Here is a 26128-nt window from a genome sequence, read left to right as displayed (position 1 = left end):
TGAATGAGGCCGATGAGTGTGGTGTCATCTGCAAACTTCAGGAGCTTGACAGAGGGGTCCTTAGATGTGCAGTCGTTAGTGTACAGAGAGAAGAGCAGTGGGGAGAGAACACAGCCCTGGGGAGCTCCGGTGCTGATTGTACGGAGATAGGCCTGTTTCCTTATGCAGAATGTAATTGCATCCCAAAATATTGCACTTGGTCATGTTTTTTTCTGCAGGTTTTATAAGATTGACCGCTTTAACTTGACCAGTGAAGATCAGATAGACATCTGGACATTTATCTTCAGCGGGGCCGAATAGTTTGCACCACAGGCAGATCTCCTGACACAGTGATATTTCATCTTTTCTGCAACTTACCACTGTTACAAAACACTCTTGGTAGTATCTGGGGTTACGCTTCTATTGATTTCTGTATTTTTCTTGTAGCACCTAGATTGTGCACAACTAAATGCTTTTAATTATGATCATCAGACCTGTGGATCATTTTCACAGACTGTAATAATGACACCTTTCCATAGTTTTTAACATTGTAAATCTTGTTTTTTTTATTTTTATATTTTAATAAAAAAAAAATGTAATGTAGATTTATAACACTAAATGTTGTGTTTTATTACCTTGGCAGTAATTACAGAACAGTGTTACTTCAAATTCAAACCGTGACTTTTTTTTTTTTTTTCAGGATTCCTTTATGAATAGAAAGTAAAAAAAAAACAATATTATTTTGAAATGCTGTCACTTGTAATTAATTTTATTGCACCTTTGCTAAATAAAAATGTTTCTTAATAAAAAAGTCTTTATGGAAGGAAGATTCAGCCACTAAATATATTAAGGTAATAATAAAATAAAGCAAGGTAACTGTGACTTTTTATCTCACAATTCTGAATTTTTTTCTCAGAATTGGGTTCGAGTTATAAAGTCAGAATTTGCGAGATATAAACTTGCAATTGTGAGAAAAAATAAAGTCAGAATTGCGACTTCTGTATTCCTGACTTTATAACTCTAATTATAACTATAATTTTCATTTCGTAATTGTGAGTTTATATCACGCAATTTCGAGAAGTCCGTAGGAATTGTGAGGTTTTTATCAGTAAATTTTTTTGCTTTTTTTTTTTTTTTTCTGTAGCTTTCCACGGATCCTGAATGGAGGCCCACGGTTCAGCCCGATTGTCCAGGAAGAGAAAGAGAGAAGGTTCAAATGGAGAGGCAGAGGAGGGCGAGAAACTGCTGAAGATAAAACGATGCACAGTGGTGAGTGAGAGCGAGGTGTAAGCGTGTGTACAGATAAAAGATGGTATTTGAGCCCAAAGACTGATTCTTCTCGCCCCGCAGGGTCTGAAATACCCGGCTCCGTACGCAGATCAGCTCGAGTCAATGGAAGAGAAGCCATATCAGCGCGTCACCATGGAGGAAGCTCGCAAAGGCACTCCACGTAGGATATTTGCCTTCTGTAGCGAACACGCATTCAGATATGCACAATGCACGTTATGTGTTACTTTCATTCACTGAATGCATGACTGTATTTAGGTCATTGGCCTTTATATACGGTCATGGCCTGAAATAATGCATATTTGTATTGCAACATTTTTGCATTATTTCATCACAGACTGACCTTGACAATATTATTGGCACCCTTGATTTTATCTCTTATGTTCTTTGGAAGATTTAACCATAACAGGTGTGTCTTATAAACATTCATGACATTCCTTCACCTCTCTAATGGCATTTTGGCCCACTTTTCTTCTTCCATTTGTTCCTTTGAGACATGGCTGGACATGCACATCTGGACTTGTTACTTCTGAATAGTGTAGTGTTTTGTTTTCAATAATTTCAGGTTTTTTTGTCATATGTCATTGTCCTTTCCAAGCTTATTGTCCTGGTGGAAGACCTGTGGATCATTTTCACAGACTGTAATAATGATACCTTTTCAAAGTTACCATGAATGTAATGTAGATTTATAACACTAAATATTGTGTTTTATTACCTTGGCAGTAATTACAGAAGAGTGCTGCTTCATATTCAAACCGTGACTTTTTCTCAGATTTCTTTTATGAATACAAAGTTCAAAAGAACAATTTTATTTTGTTAATTATTAATTTTATTGTGCCTTTGCTAAATAAAAATATTTCTTAATAAAAGTCTTTATGGAAGCCAGTTTCCGCCAATAATAAAAAAAATTAAATAAAGCAAGGTTATTGCGACTTTTTATTTCACAATTCTGACATTTTTTCTCAAGTTCGAGTTATAAAGTCAGAATTTGCGAGATATAAACTTGCAATTGCGAGTTATAAATGAAAAATTGTGGGATATGAACTCGCAATTGTGAGAAAAAAATAAAGTCAGAATTGCGAGGAAAAAATATTCAGAATTGGGACTTCTACAATTCTGACTTTTTAACTCGTAATTTATTATTTACATCTCGTAATTGTGAGTTTTTATCTCGCAATTATGTGAATCAATTTCAGAATTGTGAGATACAAAGTTGCGATTTCTTTGTTTTATGCTTTATTCAGTGGCGGAAAAGTTTTTCAAAGGTACGGTTTATTTTTACAACATTTTGTAAAATTCTAAAGAATTGCACCTTTCATACTGATTTGAAATGTGTGTCTAAATTGAGTAGTTCCCTTGATGCCATAAAAGCTGATGTCCTCTTTCTTGTTTCTAGCTGACAGACCTGTGCGGGTGTACGCTGATGGCATCTTTGACATGTTCCACTCAGGACATGCCCGCGCTCTCATGCAGGCTAAATGCCTTTTCCCAAACACTCATCTTATTGTTGGCGGTAGGTAACCCTGAACTTTAACTATAAAGAGTCCTGAGGGCACAGTGTCTGTAGAGTTATTGAACTGTTTATCATTCTGATCATGTAGCACAGAGTCCATCTTAATGTCAGAGCTGTATTTAGCACCTCTCTCGCGCGCCTCTCTGCAGTGTGTAGTGATGACCTCACACACCAGCTAAAGGGCTTCACCGTCATGAACGAGGATGAACGCTATGACGCGGTCAGTCACTGTCGCTATGTGGACGAGGTGGTCCGGAATGCTCCGTGGACTCTAACGCCCGAATTCCTCACCAAGCATCGGGTGAGATGAGAGAAAACTGTGCAGTAGTATAATACATATATTAGTGTTGGAGGAAGATAGTAAAAGAAGAACCAAGCAGTGAGCCAATTAATTGTGTCTTTTTGTAATGAAAGATTGTGTTTTTTGATACCTAAGATTGACTTTGTGGCCCATGATGATATCCCATACTCCTCAGCAGACAGTGATGATGTTTACAAGCACATCAAAGAAGCAGGTGAGGAAAACAGCTTCAGGTTTCAGTCTCTGCATCTGAAATTTCAGAGTATGAGCTATAATCAATGAAAAGCTTCTTATTTTTAAGGTAAAATGTCGAGTTTCTGCGCAAATAGAGACACCTAGTGGAATTGCAGAAATAAAGCACATTTGCAAATGCCCCTCCCATTGATCCTTCTGATTTTATTACTATTTTATATGGGGCTTTTACAATAAATAGCTAGCATCTGTGGCAAAACTTAAGTTTAGCTAACCTGTCGAGAAGAAACTTTGCTTGTTCGGCATCTCGATTGAAGCCCGTAAAAAAAATCTCGTAAAAGAACCACAAATGTTTACTCTTGTTTTAATACATTGTCTGTCTCTGTGTATTTTGGCTAGCATTTCTGTAAACAAATCCAATGTAACGCGTCAGTCATGGTCCTACGCTGACAGCTGACTAAACACCCTCTGACTCAGCCTGCCACAGTAGCCCCGCCCCTAAACTCTCACTATTGGTTGAGCAGGAAAGAAACTGACTGAATGTTTCCATGGTGCCTGGGAGGCTCAATATTTTCACTTTTAGGCGAGATAAACCCATGAATGGCATATTCATAATTGTCCGTAATCAATAAACTGGGTTAAGCAAATGTATTTTGACAAAATTTGGTTGGTTAAAAAAAATGCATGTCCTTGTTCTTTATTGGCATGCTAAACTTTACAACATTTTCCTTCTAATTTTTGGCTTGCACAGGAATGTTTGCACCAACCCAACGGACAGAGGGCATTTCTACCTCTGACATCATTACACGCATCGTACGAGATTATGACGTGTACGTCAGACGTAATCTTCAGCGTGGCTACACTGCAAAAGAGCTAAACGTCAGCTTCATCAACGTGAGCCTTCATTCGTTTACTAGTAGAACATGATCTCAAGATTAAGACGAGTTACCAGAAATGAGATTAGTTATTAGAGGTTAGTTATTGTGCATTGTTACCGACACGCAGGAAAAGAAGTACCACCTTCAGGAGCGTGTGGACAAAGTCAAGAAGAAGGTGAAGGACGTGGAGGAGAAGAGTAAAGAGTTTGTGCAGAAGGTGGAGGAGAAGAGCATTGACCTGATCCAGAAATGGGAAGAGAAGTCCCGCGAGTTCATCGGCAACTTTCTGCAGATGTTTGGACCTGAGGGGGCATTGGTCGGTGTCTCTTTACCTATAGCTCTGTCCCAAAACTTCAAGAGTCGGAACGCTCTACATTAGCTACTACTGACATGAAGCATACGTGGCATGTGACCCTCAGTCGTTTCCAGACTAGTTTGATGTTAGCATGTTGTAACAATAATGATGTAAGTAGTGTTGTCACAGTACCAAAATTTCAGTATTAGATACCAATTTCGGTGCCAAAGCAAAACACAAAAACATGCTAATCAAACAAATTTGACTATACCACAGTATACTTGAATCCAAAATGTGGAAACATATTTAATTTTAAAGGGCTTTTGAATTTTAAAGCCAAGAATAACAACTAAGTTAGCTATAAAAAAAGAGCCACAAAAAAAACACCCACATCGGGTTTTGACTTTGACATGTGTAGCGCTCATGTTTATTCAAAGAAGTCAAAGCATTTTGGAAAATCTATTTGTGGCGGTCAGTTTTGAGAAACGCGATGAAACTTACCTGCTTGAACTCTGTCATTTGATTTGGGTGTCTGTCTTTAAAGAGTTTTGTTAGTTTGGTGTGTTTCCACCTTTTGATGTCGCAGACTCTCAGTGCTTTTATGAAGAGAGCGCATCTTCACACCTTTCAGAAGAACCGGGCTGACCGGGTAACTTACTCTGTACCACCGGTACTTAAAAAAAAAAAACTTAACGTTTTCATTTGTTTAGTACCGACTTGGTACCGAAGTGCCGGGTCTTTTGGCAACTCTAGATTTAAGCATGAAACCGTGTATTTTAGGTAAAATATTCTATTTTTAATTTGAGATATACCCACAGGCAGCAACTATCAGGTTCTAAGCAACAATAGGTAAAACAAATAGGTGATACAGTCTAGGGGTCCTTCGCAAAGAACACAATGCGCTACTTTACAATAGTTTTTCTATGTAGACGCAATAGACAGACATGTATGAACGTTGTGCTCATGTCTGGCGTCTCCCACATGAGTGTCGCGTTTTTAAGATGCCGTGTCAGGTTCAAAGAATTTAAACTTTTACATGACGATGCAACATAAGTTCCAAAACAGTGGACCAATCAGAAGACCCCGGAGGTGGGGCAAATGTTGCAAGCTTTTGTTTACAGTAGAAAGTTGGCATGGAAAGTTTTTTTTTTATGGCAACATGGCGGAGGAGGCATTCTGCTCTGTGCTTTTGTAGAACCATTCCTGAATACCGCACCTCACGTTTTTTTTAAGATACAAAGACGCATTCTATGTGAACGACAAAACGGTGAATAAATGAAGACCGAAATCCAAATTTTTAATGAACTATCCATTTGCCAAAGCTGTCATTCTCAACCTCTCAATCCCAAACTTTTTAATTTCAAACTATTTATGTACAGAAACTGGAAGTGACAGTATATTCAAATAATTCCAAACATGGAATTTTCTTCATAGTTTACACTTTTAACAATGAATTTACATGACGTGTCTATTTTTTGATAACATACTTACCTGAATTCTTGCTTTTTAAAGTCTCCTCATACGATATATCCAGTTGGTCCAAAATCATGAGAAGCCTAGTTCTTGAATATGGCAGTTGTTAAGGGATTGAAATAAAATAAGAAATATGATCTTGATTGCACTCAAGGTCTTATAATGTCTATGTCTTCCTCTCGAACAGAAGCACATGTTGAAGGAGGGTAAAGGGCGAATGCTTCAGGCCATCAGTCCGCGGCACAGTCCCAGCAGCAGTCCCACACGTGAGCGTTCCCCATCTCCAACCTTCCATCTGCCCTTCTTCACCAAAACCTCCCCGCCCTCCTCACCCTCCTCACATCACCGCAGCGCCCTGTCCGGCTACACCTACACCGCCCGCGGACAGGCCATCAGCGAAGACGAGGAGGACGATGAAGACTAGAGTGCCACAGCACACCACACATCTGTCTTCCAATACCGGTAATCCAACCTCATAAACAAAACAATCCTTTCACGACCCATTGGTTTCGCTCTCTGTATTATGAAGGGTTAAAATGAGTTTTTAAGTCATTGTCAGCGATGGGATGTGAGTATTCAAACTCGAATCATGCTGGATTGGCAGGGCTTTTTTGTGTTTTAAAATGAGTGCACATGGTATTAATGCATTTCATTTTTGTTTTAAGTTCGCATTTAATGTTGTAGTCTATAATTGTTAGACATCCCATAAGTCATGTGTCTCTTGGAATGGCTGAGATTTGATGTCTAATGTTGAAAACACAGCAAGGCACCATAAGATAAATGCATTTGTTGTCTAAATACAAGAGCTAAAAGAAAACTATTTGTATCGCAAGGTGCATAATCAGTGTTGCTGTGAATAATAATTCTGCAAATTAGAAAAATATGCCAATGTTATACAGGCATGACTGAGTGGAAAATGATAGTTTGCCTACTTGAATTTCGTGTGTCATGCTTTAGTAAAGGTCAGAATTACAAATTTGAACACTGGTTTTCAAATATGTATATACTTGATAACATAGTTGTTTGTTTTTACTGTAAAATTGAAAGTATATAATTTCATCACTGCACAATGCCCTGTTCATCTCTCACTGTGATGGGTTTCTTACAAAGAGCTCTTACTGAATAAACTAAAACATAGGTTGAAGGCTAGTTTTCCCAGTTCAGTTTAGATCTTTGGACTGGAGCTTGATAATTATATAATTAGGTTCTGCGAAATGAGTATTGCACATTTTAAAGTCAAACCAACGGAGATGTTGATAACCGTTAGTGAATGAATCGAATCACTTCTGGGTTAAATACAATTTAAAATCAAGAGTCAGTGTCCAGTATGACAGAAAATCTTTTTCTAACTAAATCTGTTGAGGGTTACACAAAATGCAAGTTTCTATCATTATTTTAAGAGTTACAGTCAGTTGTTGATCAGTTGAGGGACATAATGATGTTCTGTGGTGAATGATGTCATGAACTTGTATAACCCTTTACATTCACTTTGAAGAGCCATTTATGTACGTGTATGGATATGCAATGGTCAGTTTTAGACAGTGGGTTTTAACTGAGCTTGTACCACCAGTGATTATGATACCTGTGTTCTGTTCTCATTTCATAATTTGATGTGAGGCAGTGGCTCAACAAACTGCTGTCCAGACTTGCACTGATGTCAGAATTCAACTATTGGTCTGCTTCATTTTTATGGCAATGTCTGTGTTTTTCCAGCCTCTGACTTTTCCTTTGCACAAATTAAGTGAATCTAGGAGAGATTATTTTATTAACTTTGCCTTCCCTTGTGCTGTCGGCCTTTGATTGAACAGGATCTCCAGAAGAGACAGGAAGACAAATAAATAGTGTCTGATGAAAAAGATAGAATTTGTATTTTTTTGTCCAGCAATTTAAATTACTACCAACATGTAACATATTTACTTACGGGAAACAGCACAGTAAAAATATTATATATATATATTTATTTATATATAAATGTAGTCCATTACTGATTCCATTTGTTAGGCCTACAAGACAAGATTTTTAGGTAATGTAATCAGACTACTTTTCAATTACTTTTGACGTAACATGTTTATCACATTTAAATAGGATAATCATTAAATATGTCAAATGGGGTTCGTAAAGGAACTAAATGGTTTGACTTTAATGAAAAACTAAAAAATAAATCATACAAATGTTATAAAATAGAATAACCATCAAAACACTTCCTAAATAAGATGAAATGTTTAATTTGTTTACCTGCATTTCATGTGACCATTAACTTTAAATGCATTAGGTGAACGAGGTTCTGCAGGCAAAAAAATTCCCTGCATTAAATAAGAAATTAAATGAATTATTGGACAAAGGACAAAAGCCTTCCAGACAGTAAAACATGGCTAAATACATTCTATAATTCAAATAAAAATCAATGTTTTCATCAGTAGTTGATGCAATGTTGAAAAAACTACATTGAAATGATTTTTGTAAATCCATTAGTCAAATGCAGTGTATTTTCTTTGTAATTATAACCACCTGACTAGTGACATGTCTTTGCATGAATGAAGACTTTCTGAATACATAAGCAGTTTTCTATTTTAGAGGGGAAAATGTAAAAGATTAAAACAAATTAAATCAGGGAAAATCAATATAACTTATTGCTATTGTGTGAATAATTTATAATCATTAAAAAGTAGTTCGATTACAATAATTTTGAAATGTAATACCTGATTATGTAATCCAGATGACATAATAGTTAGTACCCAACCTTGGACATGTGATATGTAAACTGAAGAAAAAGGAGTCTTCAAAAGACAAATACACTCCAACACAATGTTTTTTTTCCCATTATATATTTATATTGAACTAAACAGTCACAGAGATAGCAAGAAGATACTGAGAGTATGACATATGGGAGAATAACCAACGACAAACTGGACAGTGATCCCCGTAAGACTGACTACAGTGAAACAGGAGGCTGGGCTTTGACTGACTGCACTGCACTACCCTCCACTGGATCTGGTCATTACAACACTCTTACAAACACATACAATTAACTACATTTCACATTTTGCATATTTTTGTAATTAGCCTTTTTAATTCATACACAAATCTTGAGGAGAAGGAAGGAAACTTCGTATATTTATAGGAGAGTAAGAGCTGGTCCCTCTGCTCAGCGGCTCATTAGCATCGCGTCTCGTAGATTCCGCTGCGTCCAATGTATCGCACCCATTTAATCACATCGTGGTCACTGTAGTTGAGTTTCGACTCGAACACCTTCAGGTAACGCACCTTCAACCCCGAGGGAGCAAATGGAACCTGAGACAGAAGAAATACATCAGAAATTTTGTACTGGACGGGTCAGAAAAACTATTATTTGACATAAAATAGACAATAATAATAATAATGAGTGCTGTCAAACGATTAATCACGATTAATTGCTTCCAAAATAAAAGTTTTTGTTTACTTAGTGTACTGTATTTATTACGCATGTATAAATACAAACACATACATGTATATATTTAAGAAAAATCTGTTATGTTCATATATGAAATACATTAATATATAATATAAAATATAAGAATATAAATATGCAAATGTTTTCAAAATATATACTGTATGTGTATATTGTAAATAATGTACACAGTATATATACACACATACACGTAAACAAAAACGTTTATTTTTGATGCAATTGATCACGATTAATTGTTTGACAGCACTAATAAATATATGAAAAGATCATTCGTTTTCATCTAACGTTTTTATAAATCTCCCCTTAACACGTAACTGATAATAAAAATCAACATCCATCTGTTAGCTTATTAAAGAAAAAAAAAGATTCAAGCTAACATTCTTTTATTCATTGGAAATAAGTAGGTAAATAGATAATTTTAGTTGATTTCTTAGCAAATATTTATATTAACTGCTAAAATTAAATCAAACAAATCAAGGTTGACAAATCAAATGTATCCAAACTTCATATCCAAAGTTATTTTAGGTTAAAAAGAAGCACCACAAACCTCACAGAAATATTAAAATATTTCTTTCAACTCTGACAGTCAAAAAAAAAGCAAATGTTAGTAATAGTTTTCTGATCATTTATATTTTTATAAATGCTTTTTATGTCACTTCTTTTGGACTGATGCACTGCAACCCCTGATGAGTGCCATTAAACTGCTTGAAAGATCAAAGACAATTTTTTTATGTAACTCCGACTGGATTCGTCTGAAAGAAGAAAGTCATATACACCTAGGATGACCTGAGGGTGAGTAATTTATAGGCTAATTTTTATTTTTGAATGAACTAACGCTTTATGTAAAACATTACATAAAGAGTTTTTGGCATTTAACAATGTGTGCCTGGTCTAAAACACACCTCAAAGTTCATGGAAATGGGAGGACGGGCCCACTTCTTCTTATCATTAGTGGGCAGCAGCTCGATCTCAGCACTGATCTGAGACTCCTTCATTCCTGCCATGCGTTTGATCCTTAGCAGAAAGACCGACAGGGTGAAGAGTATATACACACAAGCACCAAACACAGGGGAATGTCATGATCCCACTTACTTCCACACGATGGCATTCTCACTGGCCTTGTATTTGGCTTTTCCTTTCATACAGATCACCTGCACTCCACTAGTGTTCAGAGGTGTAGGAATACGCACCTGTTCAAAACATTCAGCTCTTGGATCATCTGACAAACAAACTGCACGTGAAAATGTAAAGTCTATATATTCTCTTTTAAACTGACCTCTATTTTCTGTGCCAGGAGTGAGGGTTTGAAATTAGATTTGATGACAACTTTGACCTCCAGCTTTGTGCGACCGACCTCTCGAACCAGCGGAATGACCCGGAAGGGCAGGATTATGTCCTTAGTGGTGCGATACCTGCACACGCAGATTAAAAATGAGTGAAGACAGAGTCAGACTGGAGTGTGAAGACAGACGGATGCTGAACTGACCTCATGAGCTCATATTCCCCGTCAGGAGGGATGAAACTGATGCTGCGCTCCGAGTCGAACTTGCTGAGACGCACACACTGATGGAAAGTGCAGTCGTCGATAGCTATGGACTGTTTCCCACTGCTAGAAGTCATAGAGAAATGAAGATGAAGACCGTCTGATATTTGAATCCAAGATATTTGGCAAAATTAGCAAATACTACAATAAAGGGTACTTACAAATGACATGATAAACAACAATATACAATATCAGAAATCAAATCAAGTAAAATCACTGTGAAAATCACACTTCTAAAAACTAGGGATGCAGTGATCAATCTCATTTACAGATGAAACCTACGCTACGATTCAAAAGTTTGAGTCAATACATTAATACTTTTATTCAGCAAGGATGCATTCAATTTATCGAAAGTGACCGTAAATACATTTATAATATTTTAATTAAATGCTGTTACTTTCCAATCATTAAAGAATCTTCACGGTTTCCACGAAAATAAACATAATAACTGTTTGTTGAGCAGCAAATCAGCCTATCAGAATGATTTCTGAAGATCATGTGACACTGAAGACTGGAGTAATGATGCTGAAAATACAGCTTTGATCACACAAATAAATTACATTTTAAAATATATTACAATAGAAAAGTTATTTTACATTTTTATAAAATTTTACAATATTAACGTTTTTACTATATGTATCAAATAAAAGCAGCCTTGATTTCAAACCTTTGAATGGTAGTGTACAATGTTTTATATGTTGTTTAAAACATTTTTTTGAATGAAATCTTTCATTGAAGATTTCAAGCAAAATCTGTTGTGAAAACAATGAAGTATATTAATATTCTTCTGTAATCTGGCATTGAAAAAGTAGTGAGATGGATTTGGAAAATAAATGGACTGAATTTATAATGATACAATAGTTTTAAAAATGCTAATATTGGTCAATCAAATAATATATAAATAGCTACATGAAAAAAGTAATAAAAGACACTCATATGTTGTACTGTAGAGTTTAACATCACAACTGACATAAAACTGAACACAGAAATATCAAAATACAATACCTTCCCCCTAACTCACTGTGGAAGCACAGAGAAAAAGAGACGCAACAAAAACAGACAGCTTCAAAACTCAAAATAAACCACACGCTTTACAATCAAACATTTCTTTTCAATTCTGGATCGAGAAACACAGAATCCAGACAAAAAGACAAACAGAATGTTCAAAGCAAATAAGAGAGGAGACAAACAGGCAAAAACTCAGCACTAGTGCATGAGGCTCTCTGAAACCTTTTCCCAGGATCGTCAGTGGTTCCTCCTTTTCCCTGTTTGTCAATGACGATTTTGTCATTCATGCCAAACTTGCATTCAGGCATCCCACTCAGATAGCTCTTCATCACCACCCGACCGGAGACGTGAGCGCTCAGGACCTGACCTGTCGGGATGACACACAGCAGCATGAGAATGGTCTGCCTCTATTAACTAGAGTCAGGCACACGATCAGCATGAGGTCTTCACCCTGTGGAGACATCAGCAGGTTGACACTCTCCAGCACATCCAGGAAGAGCTCGTTGCGGCGGTACTTGATGCCTTCACGACGCCAGCCGATTTGCCCCGTCACCTGGCTGGTGATCTGAGACTGTTCCTCCTTAGTCTGAGGACAATGATGGACCACCAAAGATTTAGGAAGGTCATAGACTACTTTGAAGGGTAGTAGAAATGTCCAGATATTTTGGGAACACTAGTATTACAGTATTACACATACCTGATGCTGCAGTCAGACATGGCCAGAAAAACGAGGGAAAAAAGACAAATGTTTTATATTAGAATCTGCACAGACAAGATGGGCAGAGCTAAACATAAATAAATAAACAACCGTTTAAAAAACAAAAAGAAAAACTGAAAAAAGAAAAAGAAAAATGCAGACCCAAAGCTTTCTGTAATTATTGATTGCAAAAATTCTAGCTGTCAACTTTCTAAACTTGTCAGCAAAATTTAATTGTAAGGAAAACTTGTGTGTGAATTATTATTATTATTTTTACACAGAGTATATAAAAACAAAAATATTTAAATGTTCATTTTAGAAAGGTAAAATGTATTGATAAATTATTTGTGTGTGCAAAAGAAATCATATTATATATATACTAAAATGTTTAAATGTTAATTGTTTGATGAAAATGTGTAAAAAATAATTTTCTAAATTAACATACAATATTTAAATATTCATTTAAAAATATTTAAAAAAAAACTATTTAATTTATCATTTCAAATGTTATTTGTGTGTGTGTGTGTGTGTGTGTGTGTGTGTGTGTGTGTTAGGTACACTGAAAATATTGGAAAAGAAAGTATCTAAACTACTGGCCTGAATTTCAGGATGTCCCCAGAGTAACTCTGATGTCACAGTAGTGTTTTAAAAATAGAAATGATAATTATTTTATTAGAAGTAGTCTATTTTTTAACAAATTAAGTGTTACCATTTTCTTTTTTTGGACTTCTAAAATATGTAAACAGGAAATGTTATTTATTTTTTATTTTTTTACCTGGCCCTTGATGCCCTGCTGGGTGATAAAAGTCTTCAGTGCTCCGGTCTCTGAGTTCTGTGGGTATCCAAAGTCCAGGATCTCTGCAACCACACACAAAGAACTAAATGAATCATTATTCTGGAATGAGACACTTGACACATCAAGGACAGTTTTAAGCAGACTTTTGTTTCATATGTTTAGGTAACCGTTTATTTTTTCAGCTGTTAGACAATTTTTCCGTGCCAGCTCATGGTTTAAGACGCACCTTGCCACTAACAGCGCATGACTGCCAGGAAAGCATGCCATTTAGAGGAGGGTGAGTTCTGTTGAGGTAATGCAGCTAACACAGGCACACACACAACTGAAGGAGAACAGTGTCAGCAAATGCTTTGTGTGTTTCTGAAGCAGTCTTACCATCCAGCAGCTCGTAGATCAGCACAAAGTTGTTCTTGATATTCTCCTCGCTGATCTTCCCAAAGTAAGCCGTCATGACGTCACACATCTTGTAGAGGAACTCGAACACCATAGCGGCGTTGACATTCTGCTTGGTGACAGCAGCCAGCCAGATGTTGGAGCGTTTGATGTGGAAGAAACTGGTGCGGGCGATGTTGGTGACGGGGGAGCGCACCTGCTGACGGGCGTGGATCACATTCACGCGGAACGCATCCACTGCATTGCGTCTGTGGAGTAGAAGAAGAACATCAGGTCAAGGTAGAAATAATGGAGTTGGGCAGGAAGAGTGAGCACGTGGTCACCATCTGACAGTAAACCCTGGAAGAAACATTCCTTCTGTCTGCGAACAAAGCATTAAAAGTACGTTCCTTTGCTGATCCAAACCTTCATGAAGCTCAAGATAACAAGCTCCTGTAGACAAAAGAGCTCTTGCCTGTCTTAAACAAGACAACTTATGATTTATTCAAAGAGAGTCCAATAAAAGTTGTTCTTTTCAAATATTTTTTGACAGATATTCTTACTCCATCCAGGTTAATCTGCTGCAACTGCGATCCAATAATCATCAAGGACAAGGTTATTAAAGAAAGTTTTAAGGCAAACATTTCATTCAAAAAAGGTGCATACACAAGATACACAAAACTCACTAAAAGTGTGTCATCTCATGCCTAAGTGCAATCAAAAGGGAAAGGGCTTCATGGTCACTTCAGTCTGGTGCTGATGTACTTATCTTCACAATATTTGATTCACTGAAGTATGTCAGGTGACACATGCTTGCAGTAGAGCTGGGCAATATGAATAATTACAATACATTCAAAATGCTAAAGATGATGCAAATCTAACAAAAAAAATTGTTTATTCTTGCAGTTTTCTATTTTTCCTACATTTTCTAAAAAGCATGTTGCTAGGACCATTTTGTGCCCATTACGAAAGCAACACAACCAGCCCCAGTGTCGCAAATCCTGAGAATATTGCTTTGTTTGCAGTGTTACCGGGGAAACCTCTATTTTTAAAGCAGCACCTAGTGGCAAAGAATGAATTTGCATTTTCATTCAGACCAAAGTGAAAAGCCCATCAAGTGGACAGGCTATATGCTAATGTTTCATATTGACGTCAACATGAAACGTCTTGGGATTCGTTTTAAAAACGACTCTCTTCACTGATTCAGAGTCGACTCTTTCTTTTGAGAGACAATAACTTTATACACGGTGTACTTTCAGATTTATAACTTAGCAAGATGTTTTCATTCACTTAGAGCTGCGTTACACACTGAATGAAAGGTCATTTTCAAAAATCCATAATAGAGGCACTTTAATTCATTTATACAAACTAGTTCTTCTATGGCTGATTTGAGGGCCTTAACTCAAAACTGTATGTGGAAGTGTATGCATGTTATTTTTTGGTAACAATGGTTTAAAGACTGACACACCAAATCGACAATAAAGAACTAGAGGTGATGAAGGTTGACTGTGTTGTAGCCTTGCATCTCCTGCTTCTGGGCTAAACAGTTGACCTTTAACAAACTGTGAAGACTACAGCCAATGGCCAACTAGCTCATATGTTTGGCAACTGCATGAGAACAGGATTTGAATAGATTTGAATGCTCAGGTAAGATGAGCCCAAAATTAGAACAGCCTTCTGTCTGTGTCCTCTTGACATGTCATTTGTTTTGCTTTTCTTCTCGTGCACTACTTCACTAAGCTGAACAGCCAGCCAGAATGATTCGTCACTGACTGCCCAACACCGATTCAACATGCTCAATGGGACAAAAGGCAGCGAATGGGGTCCAAGTAGTGCCCAACTAGTGCAGAGCACACTGCAAAATCTGAGCTGACAGACACTCAACAATAATATTATATCTATATATACATCCATCTATCTCTCTCTCTCTGTCAAGGGGCTTTCAAGCATAAAAAAAATAAAAATAAATAATAATAATAATAATAAATAATAATGCAGCTTTAATGTTTTTTTTTTTTGGTTTATAGATTAGAGTCTTTCCTGTTTAATTTTATTTTTTCTAAAAAATGTATAAAATATAGCTGCAAGCAGTGATGACAGGCCCAAACCACAGCAATGAAATGGTTACACCATAACATCAAGAGTGTGAAACAGACACATAGATCAATATATAAAACTTTGGCAACACTTTACAGTAAGGTTTCATTTATTAACATTATATAGCATTTATTAATGTTAGTTAATATTAAGTTAAAGTTCATTAATACATTTAAAGTTGTATCTGTTAAAATTAGTAAATGTACTGTGAATTAACATTAACATTTTTATTAACTAACATTAAAAAAAAAGCTTAATAAAAGTAAAAATATGTTGTTCATTGCTAGCTCATGTTAGCTAAAGCATTAACGGATGTTAACAAATGTTAATGTAAAGTGTACCAAAACGTTTAATGATCTATAAGGATTTTTAAAAGTGAGTCTAATGATCAATAAGCATTTGTGAAATAATATTAACCTATTACCAATACAGTACATATTAACTAATTTTATGTATTTGTTTGTCATTCTAACTAACTGAACTGAGCAGAAAGGGATCAGGCTTAAAGGCCAAAAGACTTCCCATCCGTGAACTCGTACTCGTAACTTTTACTGTCTATGGTACTAGATCAATGTACTCCGAGTTCCGAGTTCTGAGGTCACACAGCACGCGAAACAACGATGGCAGCCCCTACGAATAATACTGCCTACGGATGCAGTGTTTATGCAAGTGGTACACGGTGAAAAAACGATTTCAGGTCAATGTAACGTTGCAATAAAAAATAAATCAAGCTACAATTCCATGTGCTCAGAAAGTTTGGCGTAACTTGCCTGGAACGGTACAAAGTCGTTAGTCGTGGTATGAAATAGTGATTACAAGCTCAAAAACCTGCCTGGAACGCAGCATCAGAACTATAGTGACTGACTGGGATGAGGAAGAGGTGGCAAGAACCAACATGTATGATGGCCCGCAGTCGTGTAATTTCGAACCAGCCAGACGTGAGAGGGCAAATGAGGAATTGCCAAGAACTGATGTCCGTCAAAGCCAGTTAAATGCATGGTCCAAGGAGAATGAGTGGAGAGTGTCCTGGTGAGTTGCTATCATTTAGCAATGCAGCAATTAGCACTGGAGCTAGTCTACGAGCAGCAGTGCATAATAACAACACATCTTTTACTGTCATTGAATAGCACCGAGTGAAAAATCAACGTTTTCTTTATATCTAGTGGCAGTGACCATGACGTTAGTTCAGATAAGTACCGGAAACCTTTGTCATAGAGTCGTAGTACTGGTAAACTTGTCTTTGTCATCTAGAAATAGAAGGCATCATGCTAGCTATATGGACGTTTCTAAGAGTGTATCTTTTCCTCCGGTGAAAATGTTGTTGCAAACGTAATCGCGTCTGTCGCTGTGTTTGGTAGGTGCTTGTGTGGGCGGTGCTGTCCCATGGTAGTGCGTTTTAGTCGCTGTTGGTTGATATCTATCTGTCTGTCTGTCTGTCTATGTATTTAGTCTATCTATCTGTCTATATCTATGTATTTATCTATAATCTGCGCTATCTGAATACTCTCATCTACTAATCTCTTTAGTCACTCTCAATGCTCGCAAGGCGGGCTTTGGTAAATTCTCTCCCCAACGTGATGTAATGCAATGCATTGTGGGGGAAAGGAGACCGCTTTAAGATAGTACCTACTTTTGTGTATTATATTCCGTTTTGTGATACCCAACAACATAAAATACAATGGATAACAGTTTAAATGTTTATTACTAACAAGCAAATTGCACAAATTAATTGAAAAATTCACCCTGCAACATGGCCTATAAAAGATTTCTTGTCCTCCATCTAGAGGACAAACTTAGTATAACAACCATAATCTGTCAGCTGAAATGTTTTTTTGTTGTTGTTGGCCCCTGAGAGTTTTAAGCATGCTTCATAAAAATGACTTGTTCCCCATATGTAAAAAAGTTTTGGAGTTTGGATAATGCACTTTAAATATATATATAAAAAAATTACTGTTATCTTTATGATTTCTTTAATAAATTGGCATGGTAACACTGTTGAAGATAACAAATATTTTCCAACTTTATCTTGGCATCATGTTGACAAAGTTTAGTGTGAAATGCATGTATGAGCTTTTGCCAGTGTCTACATCTCATCAATGCTGATGATGTGTGTTGAGTTTAATGAAATTCTGAGCATATTAAGTGCCCTAAAAAAAAAAAAAATGTTTTGCATCGGTCATGTTTTGACAGTGTTTTGATGAAGTTTGAAACAAATCAGGTAAAGATAAGAGGCTGATATCCAAGCATTTACAAATGACACTTTCTGCTGCCAGTTGCTGGGGTGAAGTCAAAGGGATAGTTCACCCAAAAATGAAAATTATGTCATTAATAACACCCTCATGTCGTTCCAAACCCGTAAGACCTCCATTTATCTTCGGAACACAGTTTAAGATATTTTAGATTTAGTCCGAGAGCTCTCAGTCCCTCCATTGAAGCTGTGTGTACGGTATACTGTCCATGTCCAGAAAGGTAAGAAAAACATCTTCAAATTAGTCCATGTGACATCAGAGGGTCAGTTAGAATTTGTTGAAGCATCGAAAATACATTTTGGTCCAAAAATAGCAAAAACTACAACTTTATTCAGCATTGTCTTCTCTTCCGTGTCTGTTGTAAGACAGTTTAAAACAAAGCAGTTTGTGATATCCGGTTCGCGAACGAATCATTCGATGTAACCGGATCTTTTTGAACCAGTTCACCAAATCGAACAATTGTTTTAAACTGTTCGCGTCTCCAATACGCATTAATCCACAAATGACTTAAACTGTTAACTTTTTTAATGTGGCTGACACTCCCTCTGAGTTCAAACAAACCAATATCCCGGAGTAATTCATTTACTCAAACAGTACACTGACTGAACTGCTGTGAAGAGAGAGATGAACACCGAGCCAGATAATGACTGGTTCAAGAGTCAAGAACCGGTTGCATCAGTTTTCGGATCACCAGTAGTTCTTTCTGACAGTTCGATTCTCGGTCCTCGGTTCACGAATCGGACACGTCTGACAGAAACAGTTCTTGACTCGTGAATGAGTCGTTATCTGGCTCGGCTCGGTGTTCATCTTCAGTTCTCTCTTCACAGCAGTTCAGTCAGTGTACTGTTTGAGTACATTAATTACTCCGGAATATTGGTTTGTTTGAACTCAGAGGGAGTGTCAGCCACATTAAAAAAGTTAACAGCTTAAGTCATTTGTGGATTAATGCGTATTGGAGACGTGAACCATTTAAAACGATTCAGTTTGATTTGGTGAACTGATTCAAAAGGTTCCGGTTACAACGAATGATTCGTTCGTGAACCAGATATGCTTTGTTTTGAACTGTCTTACAACAGACACGGAAGAGAAGACAATGCTGAATAAAGTCGTAGTTTTTGCTATTTTTGGACCAAAATGTATTTTCGATGCTTCAAAAAATTCTAACTGACCCTCTGATGTCACATGGACTACTTTGATGATATTTTTCTTACCTTTCTGGACATGGACAGTATACCGTACACACTGCTTCAATGGAGGGACTGAGAGCTCTCGGACTAAATCTAAAATATCTTAAACTGTGTTCCAAAAATAAACAGAGGTCTTACGGGTTTGGAACAACATGAGGGTAAGTTATTAATGACATAATTTTGCAAATTGGGGCGAACTAACCCTTTAATGACATGCAGTGTGAAATTTGTTGGGGCTGATGAGATCTATATGTGTGCGCATTTTGGTGACTGTAGGTCAAACAGTGTGCGCTACAGAGCCCCTTGAAATTGGCCCTATAAAGCAGTGTGGCTGCAGATTCCAATGTGTGTGGCAAATTTCTAGAGTTTCTGAGCATGTTAGGGGCTCCTATACCTTGAAATTAATTAATAGTAATAATAGTTATAATAATCCATAGAAGAAGAAAAATAATAATGACTATCATACATTTTACGATGATTTACAGAAAAAAAAAAATGTATAGTTTGTATACCAAAAAAAAAAAAATGGTCAGGCATATGACAATAAAAGACCATTTAAGGATTACAGTGCAGCAAGAATATTCATCCATTATAATTTTAAATAGATTCTATTCTTAAATCTGTTAAATAAATGTTTGCCACCATTATTCAATCCACTAGATTTTACAATTTGTTAGCTAAAATTTTTTAATAATTTAAAATTTAGTATATATTCTTTTATACATTTTAATAAATCAGAATCTGTATGTTGTTTAATGTTTACATTAATATATCCGTTATATATATATATAAATAGAGCGAGAGAGAGAGAGAGAGAGAGAGAGAGAGGGAGGAAGAAAGGCTGTATTTTAATGTTTTTGCTGTTTGTTCTTTGCCTGTATTGCAAAAAATATACAAATACCAAAAAATGTAAATGTATTTTTTTAAGGCTAAACACACACACAGATATATTTTGGCTATATTGCCCAACCCTAGATTGGGGGTGACTGGTGACATGCATCAGAGTGATTAGTTGGTTGTTCATTGAGGTCTAAAAACATGCTTTTGGGTCATTGGATGTAGTGGGATTGCTTACCTAGTGCTACAGTAGCCACAATGAACATGGAGAAACAGTACAACGGACAAAGACCATGAGGGAATAATGACAGGAAAAAAGGAGACAGACAAACACTGGCTAAATGGACAACAGTACTGGAAACACACCAATAAAATCTTTATGAGAACAAAAAATGAAATTTAGTTTATTGTAGTAATGGAATGCAGCAATGCTTCCTGCTTCTTAACATCCTGTCACATTTCCTCTTCCCTAACAGGATAACCCTAATGGTATGGAGTTTAAACCCCACTGAGCTTGCACATTAACAATAAGGTCAGTCTATTTGCCGCAAAATGTTTTTTAATATTTCTAATAGCAAAAATAAATACATTTAGAGGTTGTCAGTGGGTAGTTGCATTGGTAGGATGATGCTCTGTGGTCACTAAAACCAAGTTCACACTAGGGCTGCACGATATTGGGAAAAAATGACATTGCGATATTTTATTTTTCTGCTATATATATTGCAATATGAAATCTAATCAAATTTTTTCTTACAAACAAAAAAATGGGGTGAGCACACTTACATTCTCATTTTAAATGATTTAAACATCGACACCATCGTGTCAATTGATTAATATGCGCGAGGGAGAGAGAGCAAGACAGCGCTTGTGTTGTTTGAAGACAATGAGCGTGCGGCCGGGGCTCGCTCGCTCTCTCTCTCTCTCCCTCCCTCTCCCTCTGTCTCTCTCTCTCTGCCCTGTTAAACTGACAGGACTTAAAAACACATGCATAATGTGTTTGATAAACATGATAAACTTTCACTGTATGATGGTTAAGCTGTGCAATTAATCCGCGAATCACATTCGTCAAGGGCCGGGGAGCAGCTGGCCCGTACAGTTAATAAATAACGGATCAAATACGACAGCCTACATTGCACATCCTGCGATGTGACTATCGTGGATTCCTACATCGAGAAGTGGAACGGGAAATTATGAGAAACAACACAGGAGTTGTTTATTTGAAAATGGACTTCGGAAAGAAATAAGTTCTGCATGCTGTTTGTGAGATATGTTCTGAAAAATTATGCTCCATTTCTTGCATCCAAACTTTTCTTAAAGCTATGTTGCTGCTACTGTCTTTCTGCTGTGCCTTGGTCTCTCATTGGGTGTAGCTCGTCGCAACACCTGACACCACAGGATGTCGAGCCAGCCGACTGCTCCAGATATTTAGCATGCTAGATATTGGTTTGGTGTTGACGAGGCATCAACGTTACAGTAATTGGACTAAAATGATGCCTTGAGCTCACACATAAAGATTGTTGTGTGCTGATCATTTACTGATTTTTCCCTGATCACAGCCAGACCTGTCAGCAAGCTCTTTGACTTGCAAATCAGGCTTAAAATCCTGTAGTGTGAATTAGACAAGGGCTGATATTCGGTAATGTGATTAAAAGTCGACGATTTTTGGCATTTTTTAATTAATAGGCATTGGCCGAATATGCTGCAGATTAGGCCGCTTTATAGGCAGGCAACAGCCCATTTCGTTTAAAATTACGTTTTACCCTACTAGAATTGATGCCGGAAAATTATAATTTTCATAAGTGCAATAAGTCATTTGCATGTGAAAGTAGAAACACATTCAATTCAGACAAAACTTCTGAAATACTGATTATACGTCATCGCTCGTGGCCAGCGCACTCTTAGGGGCCATTCACATATCACGCCTAAAAACGCATGGAAAACGCTAGGCGCGCAGCTTTCTCTTCCTTTCCAAAGCGCTCGGGCAGTTGCGCTCCTGAGGCGTCTGCCGTTACTAAGCAACCATGACCCGCTCTCTCCATGAAGACGCGGAAATTTCAGAAAATGATAAATGGATTTGTAGCACTAAAATCGCTTGCAGTAGCTCTGCTACTAAATTTATTTCAAAATGGCAATCCATATACAGCTATGATCAGCTGTTCCTTAATCTTGGCTGAGCTTTCAACGTTGTTACGGGAAAGGATGAAGGTGATTGGTTATTTCTTGTCACATGACCCGTGGTACGCTTGCGGCATTCTGAAAAGTTGAGATGTTTTTAACTCGATGTGGTGCGGACGCGCCTGGAAGAAACGAGCGCGTCGCACCATGTTGCTTTCATAATGAGCTCGTTTACATTGGAAATAACGAACTTGAGCGCGCAAAAGACGCGATATGTGAACGACCCCTTAAGCATTTAGGATCAGCAGGCAGTGTAATGTGTGTGAAATTTTTTTTATTTTTATCACTATGGCTATTTGACTTATCGCAGTGTCCAACGTTTCCTATACATTGAGTTATGAATGGAATGTTGAATAAAATATGTATCTATGTAAGAACCGACTGTCTTCAGAAAAGCTTCGATGTCATTTTAATTTCATCTTTCCTGTAATGCCTGATAAAGTAGCATTTGTGAGCAGCGTTTATTTTAAAGCCATTACTGGGGAAACCGGTATATTTACGCTCCTCCTGCTGGCAGATAATTAATTTGCACTTCCGCAAACACCACGATGGTGTCATTTTTCCCACATGCACCCAAGCAAACTTTTGGACACGTCAAGTATAAATCAGGCTTGATGCGCTGAATGAAAGCACAGTCACTCTCTGACAGCAGATGGCGCTGAACAGCAGAAATACAGCCGTTACCCCGGAAAGCCTGTAAACAAAGCAGCTGCGCAGCGCTACTTTCTGAAACATTTTTAAATGATTTAAAATTTTGGTGTTCATCACAGCGCCAACTACTTAAATACCTTAGACTATTTAATATTTATACTATCCATTTTCAAACTTTTTTACATTTTAATCTGGACAACAACAAACCTAGATATTGTTATTCATTAGTTAATAAACTGCCAATGTAAAATTCTTCTAAACATTCATTAGTCTTTGTTAATTACAATATTTAATTAAATCAAAAGTTGTTACTGTGTTAATGAACTCAAGCTAACATGAACGGTTGTATTTTTTTTTTTTTTTTTTACAAAGATTAATAACGTCTGTAGCAAATGTAGTTATTGCTCACTGTTAATGTTAGTGCATTAACTAAGATTAACTAATGAGATCTTGTTGATAGGGATGTAACGATTAACCATGATCCGGTTGAAAATTGATTCAAATATGTGACGATTCAAATCGTTTGAGATGCTTAACAAATAGTGATTCAATTAATGGTAGGAATTCATATGAATATATGTCTGAGGGGAACTTACTGTCTTTAGAAAGTTTAGATGTTATTTGTCTTGCCTCTGTATAATGCACATTAAAGTTCAGAAGTGCAGCGCTGCTTTGTTTACAGCGGTAACCAAGGAAACCCTTTAAGCGCCACCTGCTGGCAGAGAGTGAATCTGCGTCTCATTCAGTTCGCCTGCCGTTTCGGTTTCATGCAGATAATTTTATGTATAGTTTCACAAGTCAAACCAATCCGTTTTGCTTTAAAATTTAGAAATTATACAATCCAATTTATATTAAAAACTGCTCATGTTGCATGTATGTAGCATCTTTGTTTGGATTATAATTAAAATGAAGTGGTTGCTTCAAATTTTAAATGGAAAGAGAACAAAGCCTTAGTTTTGTTAGATGAAGAGATTTCTTTTATGTTTGTTATTTATTTGATTTGGGGCTTGTTTTAAAATTTCAATTTAGTTTTGTTATTTACATTATATTTAAATTGTCATTTAACAGACACTTTTATCCAAAGCGACTTACAAATAAGGACAAAAAAGCAATCAAAACCAACAACAGAGCAATGATATGCAAGTGCTATATTAGTATATTAATATAGTGTTATTTCAATTTCACAAAGAAATGTCCTGCATTTTGTCCAAGTAATAATAAATGTTTAATTTAGAATTTGTCTTAAATCTCATTTTGTAAAAAATAAATTGTGAATTGAATCATGAGTCGAGTGAATTGTTACATCAGTACTTATTATGTACTTCTATACTAAAATGTTACCTATTGGTCTTTATAAATATTTTGCACTTTAATCTGTGAGAAATTATTCATGCTACACTTTTTTTGTGTGTGTGTATTGCTTTATTGTATTTAAACACTCAGTTTATTTTTGTTATAAGGAAAAAAAGTTACCAAACCTGTTATACTTTATGACGACAACACGTTTTTTGCAACTAATTTTCAACATCGTGATAATACCATATACCGTGATAAATGCATTAGCAATTTAATGAAAATCTGATTTCATCACATGCCTAGTGTGAACTTGGCTTAAGGTGTTCTGAGGAGCTTTCAGTGGTTGTTGTTGTGCGTTTTGGTGCCGCTTACCATCCCGTCCCGAGATTAACTGACCTCAACTCACATAGTCTATCTAGTCCTTGAGATCAGAAGTAGTTTTAAGAGCACTGATGAACTCACTCACCCGATATCATCACGGTAGACGCGGGAGATGAGCACCTCCCCTTTATGGTTGTAGATGAACAGTCCTCCGATCATGGTGGCTGCCCCTCAGACCTCACATTCCATGGTGGGACCTCCTCCTGTAACTCACAGGACAATGAATATGAACATGACCCTCACTGGCTGATAGGAGCCCTGAAGGACCCTGATAAGATTTGAGAGGCATTCGGCCCTACCAGTGAGACTAGATAAACTCTCAACAGTTTGACCTTGCATCTGTGACAAACCATACAATGTAGTTTAGGAGACAAAAAAAAACTCTAGTTGGCTACAAAATAAATGTATTCACGCATATTAAAATCACATAATATTTTGAACCTAAAAAGAGTATATGTGTTAGTGCACGGCTAGACAGAAAAATGGAATCGTCTTCAACTACAAAACGTCTTGATGTCGTCAAAAATACTTTATTATGTAAATATAAGTTTTTGAACTGCAGAGTAACGGCGAATGATGTTAGTATTCACTCACTGAACAGGAAGTGTTCGTCCAGTGTGGTTTAATCGCATAATTAGATGTCTGACATCTGAAAGACATCTGTTCATTAAACGAGCGTGGTTTTTAAATCGCTAGCCTCGGATCCGTCCTCTTTTAACTGATATTAATTATTCAAACAGACGAAGAGTCATTAATAGTCATCAAGCGCGTGAACTGCTCTGTCGCTTTCCTCGAGGACTGTGGCGATGATTATTTATTTCGATGATGGAAACCGTTTTTCCCGGTCGAAATTCAAACACTTTCCTGTCCTCGCGTAATCTTATTTTAGAAACGTGCCCATACCTACTTAGTGTCCGCACGGATCGGCGCGGAATGTACCGTTTCCTCTCCGTGGTGTTTTTCGGGATCTGAAGGATTAGCGGGACGCTAGCCGCAGCAGTCCCTCCCTCAGACAGGAAGTCAGCTGACAGAGTTCACGGTGCGCGTGCGTATGACGTGCAACGACGCAACCACTGATCTATATGTGGACGCAACCGAAGATTTTTGGACTTTGGTTTGTTTAAGCATAAAGATGGTCGGCGTTTTATATATATATTTTAATTTATTACCGTATAAATAGTTACACTGCATTCTCCATGTGTAGTTCTTTTCTGTATTCTTGCTAAATAAAAGCGCAGGTCATTAATATTAATAACGTTAAGTGACGTTGCTTATTAACCATCTTGAAGCGCCCAATAACGTGCCTGATTAATATTCATGAGCCAAGTCTTCAGCACTTTGGTGTGATGTGGATGAAAGAACGCTATCAATTTCAGAGAACAGGTCATGGACCAACACATTTCTAGTCTTTAGATTTATAGAGTAGAGCGGAATTAAAAATAAATAATACAATTTATTAAAAATCACCACATG

General features: G+C 36.8%; 2 protein-coding genes across 4 annotated transcripts; one reads left to right on the top strand and one right to left on the bottom strand.

Moving 5' to 3' along the window:
* The first annotated feature begins 1127 nt into the window (after positions 1–1127).
* Positions 1128–6934, top strand: LOC132155231 (choline-phosphate cytidylyltransferase A-like). Of its 3 annotated transcripts, none has more exons than XR_009437230.1 (8): positions 1128–1248; positions 1330–1429; positions 2663–2779; positions 2929–3080; positions 3216–3294; positions 4024–4166; positions 4278–4615; positions 6106–6243. XR_009437230.1 is itself a non-coding variant. In XM_059564103.1 (8 exons), exons 1-8 carry the CDS (start codon positions 1141–1143, stop codon positions 6340–6342), a joined length of 1125 nt encoding a protein of 374 aa, XP_059420086.1. In that variant the 5' UTR covers positions 1128–1140; the 3' UTR covers positions 6343–6934. The 3 variants fall into 3 exon arrangements, 2 of the variants coding, with proteins under 2 accessions (XP_059420086.1, XP_059420087.1); XM_059564103.1 differs by having other exon boundaries at positions 4278–4466; positions 6106–6934; XM_059564104.1 differs by having other exon boundaries at positions 1209–1248; positions 2868–3080; positions 4278–4466; positions 6106–6934.
* Positions 6935–8896: 1962 nt separating this feature from the next.
* LOC132155230 (AP-2 complex subunit mu-A-like) lies at positions 8897–25718 on the bottom strand. Its single transcript, XM_059564102.1, has 13 exons — positions 25559–25718; positions 24741–24858; positions 13786–14051; positions 13390–13472; positions 12615–12620; positions 12368–12503; positions 12140–12284; positions 11915–11929; positions 10853–10972; positions 10643–10778; positions 10459–10556; positions 10269–10380; positions 8897–9209 (listed from the first exon to the last, which is right to left on the bottom strand). Exons 2-13 carry the CDS (start codon positions 24812–24814, stop codon positions 9075–9077), a joined length of 1326 nt encoding a protein of 441 aa, XP_059420085.1. The 5' UTR covers positions 24815–24858; positions 25559–25718; the 3' UTR covers positions 8897–9074.
* Between the last annotated feature and the right edge of the window lie 410 nt (positions 25719–26128).

The sequence above is a fragment of the Carassius carassius genome, chromosome 12 (assembly GCF_963082965.1).
Source record: "Carassius carassius chromosome 12, fCarCar2.1, whole genome shotgun sequence".
Taxonomy (NCBI): domain Eukaryota; kingdom Metazoa; phylum Chordata; class Actinopteri; order Cypriniformes; family Cyprinidae; genus Carassius; species Carassius carassius.
This window is presented reverse-complemented; position numbering and strand designations above follow the sequence as displayed.

Excerpts from the sequence above, each read along its gene's own strand:
- LOC132155231 (XM_059564103.1), top strand. The coding sequence starts at position 1,141 with ATGGAGGCCCACGGTTCAGCCCGATTGTCCAGGAAGAGAAAGAGAGAA. Across the intron at positions 1,249-1,329 it reads AGATAAAACGATGCACAGTG|GGTCTGAAATACCCGGCTCC; the intron begins GTGAGTGAGAGC and ends CTCGCCCCGCAG. Across the intron at positions 1,430-2,662 it reads AGCTCGCAAAGGCACTCCAC|CTGACAGACCTGTGCGGGTG; the intron begins GTAGGATATTTG and ends TCTTGTTTCTAG.
- LOC132155230 (XM_059564102.1), bottom strand. The coding sequence starts at position 24,814 with ATGATCGGAGGACTGTTCATCTACAACCATAAAGGGGAGGTGCTCATC. Across the intron at positions 10,381-10,458 it reads GAGAATGCCATCGTGTGGAA|GATCAAACGCATGGCAGGAA; the intron begins GTAAGTGGGATC and ends CTTTCTGCTAAG. Across the intron at positions 9,210-10,268 it reads CCATTTCCATGAACTTTGAG|GTTCCATTTGCTCCCTCGGG; the intron begins GTGTGTTTTAGA and ends CTTCTGTCTCAG.